Source organism: Oryx dammah, unplaced genomic scaffold (assembly GCF_014754425.2).
Source record: "Oryx dammah isolate SB20612 unplaced genomic scaffold, SCBI_Odam_1.1 HiC_scaffold_21, whole genome shotgun sequence".
In the NCBI taxonomy this organism is placed as follows: Eukaryota; Metazoa; Chordata; class Mammalia; order Artiodactyla; family Bovidae; genus Oryx; species Oryx dammah.
The window spans coordinates 26265356-26274786 of record NW_024070205.1 but is presented as its reverse complement, the minus strand read 5'-3'; the positions used below and the strand labels follow the sequence as shown (position 1 = coordinate 26274786).

At 43.7% G+C, this 9431-nt stretch overlaps 1 protein-coding gene across 1 annotated transcript; it reads left to right on the top strand.

Moving 5' to 3' along the window:
• Nucleotides 1-311: 311 nt before the first annotated feature.
• Nucleotides 312-3827, top strand: LOC120879811 (PRAME family member 27-like). Its single transcript, XM_040262808.1, has 3 exons — nucleotides 312-598; nucleotides 1040-1612; nucleotides 3254-3827. The coding sequence occupies exons 1-3, from the start codon at nucleotides 312-314 to the stop codon at nucleotides 3825-3827; spliced, it is 1434 nt and encodes a 477-aa protein (XP_040118742.1).
• Nucleotides 3828-9431: the final 5604 nt, after the last annotated feature.

Sequence of the window (9431 nt, the reverse complement as noted above, 5' to 3'; positions counted from 1 at the left end):
TATGAGATTCTTGCTCTGGTCCCTGTAGAGGCAGCATTATGGATTTTCACCCATGAAAACTAGAGTAAAATTCTGGTAAACTGGGAGTCTTCTGGGCTTCCTTGGTGGCTCAGATGGTAAAGAATCTGCCTGTAATGCTGGAGACCAGGGTTTGATCGCTGAGTTTTCCAGCTCCATGGCAGCAGTCAATATGGCTATGAGTTGGTTCCTCTGAAGAGTGGGAATACCAATGAAAGGGTGCTCATGCTTGCCTGAGAAATATGCCTTCTTCCCTGCAAGTTTCCATAGGATTCCTATTGAGCAGAGTCACAATGAGTACCTGGAATCCACCCAGACTCCTGGACCAAGCAGTGATAAGCCTGCTGAGGGATGAGGCCTTGGCCATTTCTGCTCTGGAGTATCTGCCCATCGAGCTCTTCCCCCAGCTCTTCATGGAAGCCTTCTATTGGAGTTGCAGAGAGACACTGAAGGCCATGGTGCAAGCTTGGCCCTTTTTCCGCCTGCCTCTGGGGGGACTGATGGAGATGCCTCACCTGGGAACCTTACAAGCAGTGCTGGATGGACTTGATGTCCTGCTTTCCCAGAAGGATCAACCCAGGTGAGTCTAATTGAAGTAGACTGGTAGAGTCAGGGGAGTCTTTGAAGAGACAGCTGAGGTCAGAGTGTGAATGGCCAAGGGATAGACCAGAGGCTTCTGATGATGCCAGTAAGGAGGTACAGAGACTTGGCCATTGCTGAAAACACTCTGGGAAAGGTTTTCAGAAAATGTAGGAGTGCCTGAGATGCAAGGGAACCTGAAAGTACACTCTCTGCCTCTTTCTAGTGATGCTTAAGGAAGGTGTACAAGTGGATAAAAGGAAAAATGGAAGGGGAAGAGGAGATGCAGGAAACTGAGGCAGAGAGGGAAGAAGAGGGAAATGTCTAAAATGTGAAGTAAAAGCTCAGGTGGGATGTCTGAGTATTGCCTAAATTCTGAGGCTGTGGTTTTATTTTAGTGGATCTTAAAACCATCTCTACCAATCTACTCTTTCCCCCACAGGAGGTGCAAACTGCAAGTGCTGGATTTAAGAAATACTGGCCAGGACTTCTGGAGAATGTGGTCTGGATCCAGTGTCCAGGTGTTCTCAAGTTTATTAGAAGAACCAGTGGCTAAGAATAGGCCAAGAACACATCGGACTTTGGCTCCCTTGGAGGTGTTCATAGAACTTCACATCAATGGAAGGATCATGGATGGATGCCTCGCCTACCTCATGAGATGGGTAGAGGAGAGGAAAGCTTCCATACACCTGTGCTGTAAGAAACTAAAGATAGAGTCAATGCCCAGAGACAATATTATGAAAATCCTGCGTATGGTGCAGCTGGACTGTGTTGAGGAGGTGCGAGTAAATTGTACCTGGCGGCTGTCCAGCCTGGCTGTGTTTGCTCCTCTCCTGGGCCAGATGAGCAATGTGCAGAGACTCCTTCTCTCTCACACGGACGTGTCTGCACTTGAAGATCAGGAGGAGCGGCATGTTGTCCAAATTACTTCTCAGTTCCTCAGGCTGCACTACCTCCAGGATCTCTTTCTGGTATCTACCTTCTTCCTGGAAGGATGCCTGGACCAGATGCTCAGGTGAGTGTGCACCACTGGTGAGGTAACAGTGAACACAACTCACCACCCTCCACCCCTCCAGGCACAGAACTCGGTTTCATTGGTATCTGAGTTGGGGAAGCTTGTGCTCTTCGAGCCCAGGGGCCAGGGCAGGGACAATAGAGGATAGGGTAACAAAGGAGAATTTCTCTAGAATTTCCGTGCTGTTGTTCAGTCGTTCAGTCATGTACAACTCTTTGTGACCCCATGGACTGCAGCACACCATGCTTCCCAGTCTTTCACTATCTCCTGGAGTTTGCTCAAACTCATGTCCATTAGGTTGATGATGCCATCCAACCATTTCATCCTCTGTCACCTCCTTCTCCTCAAAATTTTCATAGCCCTCCAAATTACAGGTGGGTTATAAGATATAGGCTTGCTTTATCTACATCAGAAGAAAGGTCGGAGTAGGGGGACATGCAGAGGTTGAGGCACAGTAGCTGCAAAGTTTAGAAGCAAGGAGCAAAAGCTCCTGCTTGATATTTTGTGCCTAGCCCCTGGGGAAAGAGTTCAGGCACCCTAGGAGGGGGATGACAAACTCCTGCCACAGAAGCCTCAGGTGCACTGACTGGGAGAAGATGCTAAAGGGTCAAGAATGCAGGCCATGCACAGAGTATTCAAAAAACAACTTATTGGTCAAAAAAAAAAAAAAAAAGCCCTCTAGAACATCAAGCATACTATCTCCTTTGCTGCTCTATTCTGAACTGTGGTATCACATAACCACCCAAATCAAGGTAGGTGTTCAAGCTGGATAGAGGCTCTGGAAAGGGACACCTTGTAGGTAGCTATAGACTAAGGTTTAGGATCTAGTGGTTGGGTATGTGATTTCTTCCTTAAGAAGGGATATCTTAATTTAGATGACTTGAAAATAGGTAAGAAAAGGGGAAATTAAAGAGGGAAAACTCCATGTCTGAGCATTTCTAAACCAAAGCTCTGTGCTTAACACTTTTATGATCACAATAAGCCTGTCTCAAATTCCCTGTCTATAAAAGGCTTTTTGCTCCAGATAATTGATATATGGGAAATGCATGATTCTGGAGGTGATAGTAGTAGAATAGGAGCCAAAGGGATCATAAAAGCTGGTAGATGGTTTGCAGATAATGCAGGGATGTAAGTGAGACCCTGCAAACTGCCATCTTCATAGGTTGTTGTGGGGCCTTGCCCAGACTGGTCCTCTATGCATGTCATCCAGAAGCCTCACCTGGCTTCTGGGTATGCCTGGGGCCCAAGCATGGGTGGAAGGAAGTCTGAGTAGGAAGCATTTTAAATATGTCTCTTACTGTTAACATTCAGTGATGCCCATTGTTGATTGAGACAAGATGTCAGGCTCTGCTGTGAGCTTGTTCTAGTCCATTCTATGATCTTCATTCATACTCATAAGGAAGTGGAATGTGTTTTACTCTACTACATAGATGAGGAAAGAGAGTTTTCCAGGTTCTATAAACTTGATCCAGACATACTGTGAAGGCTAAAGACTCAGGCTTAAATGAGACTGGGAATTCTGGGTAATGATCATTATCAGATAGGCAGACCAAACTTGGTCTTCAGCAAATCTCTTGTCTCTCACCTTGAGGTCACCTTCCACCCCAGTTTTTAAGACATTGTAATTCTACTTCTCCCCAGGTGCCTGACAAACCCCTTGAACACCCTTGGAATAACTCACTGCCTCCTTACGAATTCAGACCTTACCCATCTTTCCCAGTGTCCGAATATCAGTCAGCTAAAGGGCCTGAATCTGAGTGGTGTCACCCTGACCTACTCCAGTCCTGAGCTCCTTCCAGGTCTGCTGGAGAAAGTGGCAGCCACCCTCCAGGAACTGTACTTAGATCAGTGTGGGATCATGGATTCGCAGCTCGAGGCCATGCTGCCTGCCCTGCGCCACTGCTTCCAGCTTAATTTCTTCAGCATACGTGGAAACTTCCTCTCCATGGCCATCATGGATAAGATGCTTCGACACACCTCGGCACTGCCCAGTTTATGTCAAGAACTGTACCCTGTCCCTCAGGAGAGTTTCAGCTCTCTGGGAATCCTCCAGCTGGGGAGACTTGCTCAGTGTCGAGCTGAACTGCTTGAGATTCTGAAGGACTTGGGACATCCCAGGACCATCTGGATTAGTTCCAGCCCCTGTCCTCACTGTGGAGAGGACACATTCAATCATCCTGAGCCCATCACATATGGCAGTAACACGTCTGCCTAGTTGGGTGCATCAATCAGAAGCTTTCTTCTGAGCATTTGGAAACTGAAATCTATGATACTGGTACTTTGTGAAGGGAAAAGAGACCTATGGTTTCAGATATTTGCTCAGTGTGAATGTGAGAAGGAAAAGTGATCCTGCAGGGGTGCAGGACTGCAGAGGGAATAGCTGATGCTGAGCAGTAATAGAACTTTGTGTACATGTGTCCTACGGAGTAAGAATTATAAACCTGAATTTCTGAAGGTGGATTCAAGCTTGTAACCCACATGTAGGAGCTATCCCTAGGTAGATGGTTGTAAAGAAATAATCAGAAATAAAGAGATGCTCAGTGTAAACCAACTGCTGCCCTCCATGTATCATCTTTTTCTTCCCCTCACTTTACATTGCAGGAATCTCCAGATGCAGATTAAAAAAAAATCAGAGTTTCTGAGTTTCTACCATTTTCACCCATTCTTTATTCTGTCTGAGGCATATCTCCAGAGTTTACTCAGATTCATGTCCACTGAGTCAGTGATGCTATTTAGCCATCTCATCCTCTTCCACCACCTTCTCCTTTTCCCTTCAGTCTTTCCCAGCATCAGAGTCTTTTTCCAATAAGTCAGCTCTTCAAAACAGGTGGACAAAGTATTGGAGCTTCAGCATCAGTCCTTTCAATGAATGTTCAGGATTGATTTCCTTTAGGATTGACTTGTTTGATATCCTTGAAATTCAAGGGACTCTCAAGAGTCTTCTTCAGCACCACAGTTTGAAAGCATCTGTTCTTTGATGCTCAACCTTCTTTACGGTCCAACTCTCACATCAGTACATGACTACTGGAAAAACCATAGCTTTGACTATACGGACTCTTGTTGGCAAAGCGATGTCTCTGCTTTTTAATATTCTGTCCTAGTTTGTCATAGCTTTCCTTCCAAGGAGCAAGTGTCTTTTAATTTCATGGCTGTAGTCACTGTCCACAGTGATTTTGGAGCCCAAGAAAATAAAGTCTGTCAGTGTTTCCACTTTTTCCCCATCTATTTGCATGAAGTGATGGAACGTGATGCTATGTTCTTAGTTTTTTGAACATTGAGACTTAAGGGACATCTCTTACCTCCTTACATATTCCTATGTCTGTTCAATGGCTAATACATACAAGGGTGAACATACTCAGTATCCAATAAGCCATTAGAATGAAGATTTCTTTGCGGGGCCCTGATTGCTGACTCACACCATGACCTTAGACATGAGTAGTCCCCATGGTTCTCCTTGTGGACCTCTAAGTTTCACTTCTTGGCACTTTTGTGAGTTGGGAAATGGCTTTTCTGCACAAGGCATTGCTCACAATTCCAGAAGTGGTCATCTGCACTGCAGATAAGCTGAGCCTCTGCATCTCACTAGCCAGTTACCCCAGTGGGTAATAGTCCTTGAATTATTCTAGCTGGACCTGTGAAGTTACACAATTTCTCTGAACAAAAAACTAAAACCATATGGGCGTGTAACGTGGGTTTTTTTATTTCTCATTAAAAATTACATCCTTTGGGGGCTAGGTTATATTAATGAAAGAATGACTTTCATAACACCTTCTGTATCTCCCCATTAAGGAAGATGAGCATAGTATGTTTTGACACCAGATATCAGGATTTATACAAAACATCTTTCAGTTTCCTTGCCTGTGGTAAGACATTTTAGTTGTTAGGGTTCTCCTGAGTAACCACTATTGTACAGCTGATTGTTGAACAATGTGTCAATGAAGGGTGCTACTCCTACTCAGCTGAAAATCTCCATATAATTTATAGTCTAACTTCCATATCCTCATTTCCACATCCTTATTTTCCCCAACTAGATCCTGTAAAATGACATGTACTCTTGAAAAACGTTTGTGTATAAGTCAACTGAGAATTTCAAATCAGTGTTTTCCAGGGTCACTTGTTATACATATAGGAAGACTTCCATTATGGTAATGGGCTTGCCTGGTTACACAATCTGCTATCTGTAACCTAGACAACCTGCAAAGCCAGTGCTACAACTCAGACTGAGGATTAAAGCTCAAAACTAGGTAAGCTGATGGTGTTAGTCCAAGTCTGAGGCCAAAAACCTAAGAAGCAGGGAACCATCATTTAAATTTCATAGCATGGAGGCTTGAGAGCCAGAAGCTTCAATGTTTGTGGCTAAGAAGAAAGAGAGGAGAAAATCTGCCCTCCTTGCTTCATTTAGAACCCAAGGACTGCAAGATGCCCACTCACAATGGTGAGGGCAGATCTCTTCACTCAGTCCTTTCCAATGCTTATTTCTTCCAGAAACACCTTCAAACATAACTCATGTTTTACCAGCACTTGTTTTACATAGGAACATTTACATAAGAAAATTAACCATCATAATGACCTTAAAGAGAAGCATTCACAGAAACACTGTCTGCTGAGGTTTCATGGACTGGTGTTGCTGATTCGAGGTGGGAGGGGATATAGGAATGGGGGACCTTAGGCAAGAGCTCAGTTTTTCTGGTGTCCGTGTGTGTGTGTGTGTGTAAAGGAAGACAATGATACAAACCTAGATTCTGGGATTTTCTAGGATTCAATGAGATGAAGCACTTGAGAGCTTGGCATCCAACCTGGCATATAGTAAGACACTATTAAAGGGGTCTTTTCCTACTTTTTCCCTCCTTACCACATGTAAGTTACTTCCATGTCTTTTTATGTTTCATGTTACATTGTCTGAATAAACCAGACATTATTTATTCATTCACCTACTGAAGTGAAGTGGCTCAGTTGTGTCCGACTCTTTGCGACCCCATGGACTGTAGTCTACCAAGCTCCTCCATCCCTGGGATTCTCCAAGCAGGAATACTGGAGTGGGTTGCCATTTCCTTCTCCAGGAGATCTTCCCAACCCAGGGATCAAACCTGAGTCTCCTGTATTGCAGGCAGACGCTTTACCATCTGAGCCACCAGGGAAGTCACTGAAAGACATCTTAATTCCTTCCTTGGTTTGTCACTACAAGATTCTGTGTGCACATTTGATGTGGACATGTTTTCAACTCATTAAATATCAAGGAGAAAAATAGCTGGATTATATGAAAAGGGTATGTATTCAATTATTTTTCTCCCTCGACAATCTTATCTGTTAGACATTATCCCATAAAGGGCAGGGACTGTGTCTATCACTTTGTGGTCCCACAAAGGAACAGCAAGCCTGATGAGCAGTAAAAGCTTATAACTTCCTGAAAATCTTTAAAGTCAGTTTATAGTGAAATGTTATTTTGGACTGAAATGCAAATCTGGGGAATGTCAACTTTAGCTGGCTATCAATAACACAGATAAGTTGGATATGGAAGAAATAACATTTGTGGTCAATACATTGCACAATGTAAACTGTATTTGAACCTGTAACAAGACAGGACCCTACGGAGCATTCCTGGAGCTGATCCCCCACCAAAGTTCTCCTCCTGCCTCTTGTTTGTAGAGAAACTTTAGGCTTCTAGGTCTTCCTCAAGTTCCAAAGAATAAATATAAACAGAAAATATGAGAAAATGGGGAAACAGAGGGAAACAATCAAGCAACAGACAATAATAATAGTTTAGCCGTTAATCAAATTCAAGGACCTTGAAAACCTCTTCAAGGGCTACAGATAATATTCTGAGCCATATTCTCGAGCTGTTTGTAGACACTAAAACTCCCACCAGGTGGAAGAAGTTAACAGCATGCTGACCAGAAGCAAGCAGACCATAGACCAATTGGAAGAAGAAGGTTGATGAAGTTGGCTTCTAATTACATCACCAACTAACCAGAAGATTTCCCAGGAGCTGCTCCCCACAGCACTCTCCCTCACTCTGTCTTCAAGAGTCTTTTCCTGAAAGTCATCTGGAAATTTTGCCCTTTTGAGTAACTGGTTGTCCCTGTTCTTTGTTTAGTGCCTGTAATAAATTCTGCACTTTTCTCTGCCATCCCCATGTTAGTATATTAGCTTCACTGCATTGTGGTGAGCAAGCAGGTTTGATTCAGTAATTAAGGACAACTTTTTTTGTTTTCCATGCTTTTGTTGGTTATGCCCAAGGAAGACAGGGCAATATTCTCATTGTAAAAATCCCAGTGATACAGACAGAACAAGCCTTTCCACCATACTTCCTCCTCATCCAAGGCACTTCTCCAGTTTGCACCTCCTATGGGGAAACAGCAGATGGGGTGTAATGGTTTAAGATTCACATAGAATGAAATCACAGTCTAAGAATTTTAGGCAACACTCAAACTTCCCATGTATGCTTTTATTTCACATTCCTAACATCACCTGCTGCTTTGCCCTCTTCTTCCCTCTCTGCCTCACCTTCCTCGATCTCCTGTTCCCCTTCCACTTTATCTGGCTTTCTACTTCTAGTGCCCTTAAACATCGCTGGGAGGAGGCTAGGACATGTACTTGCAGGTTCCCTTGCATCTTAGGCACTCCTTCACTGTTGGAAAGCATTTCTCAAAGTGAACTGAGCAATCACCAAAGCCTCTGAGCTTCTTCATTGGCATCTTCAGAAGCCTCTGGTCCATCCCTTGGCCATCCACTCTTATGACACCAGCTGTCTCTTCAGGATGTCTAGGACCTTACCAGGATACTTGGATCAGACTCACCTGGGACGATCCTTCTGAGCAAGCAGGAAGCCAAGCCCATCCAACATTAGGAAACACAGATGTTTCCTAGTGAAACATCTGCATCACACCCCTCCTCCCGCAAAGGCAGGCAGACATAGGGTCAGGCTTGCACCATGGCCTTCAAGGTCTCACTGTGTCTCCAAAGGAGGTTGAAATAAACAGTGGTGAGAAGAGCTCTATGGGCAGCTACTCCAAAGTGGATATGCCTGAGGCCTCGTCCCTCAGCAGGCTCATTGCTGCCAGGTCCAGGAGTCTGAGCATTCCAGATAGTCATGCTGACTCTGCTCTAAAAAGAATCCCGTGAATATTTGCAGGGAATAAGTCATCCTTCTTAGGCTGAGTATGACCTTCATGTGTATGACCTTCTCTTCAACCTTTAGAAGAAGAAAATCAGGGCCATAGTTATTGCTCTGGCAGTGGTGGAAGAGCTTTGTTTACACAAATTATGCTCTGGGCTCTGCTGGCACAATGACATATGTCCACCCATTCTGGCACCATAAGTAATGTCTTGCAAGTACCATGGAGATGGAAACATCAACCACTACCCTATTCATTTTTTCCCACATTTTTGCTTAATCATGTTTTACTTGGAAGTGGGTACTATGAGTGTAAAACAATCTTTTTGGGGGGAAAACTCTCAGACTATACCTAGACCCCTAATCTGTGGGAATAGGAGGGTCATGTGAACCAACAGGGCCTCCATCCTCAGTTCCCACAATCAATCTGGCTGGGAAATATTAAGGAGATACCACCAAAATGAATGCTATTTGTTCTTAAATTAATTTTTCTTAATGTCAAGAAATAAAATTCCAAATAGATATTTTTCATTAAAAAGTAACTCTGGAGTATTATTCAGCCATTAAAAAGAATACATTTGAATCAGTTCTAATGAGGTGGATGAAACTGGGGCTGATTATACAGAGTGAAGTAAGCCAGAAAGAAAAACACCAATACAGTATACTAACGCATATATATGGAATTTAGAAAGATGGTAATGATAA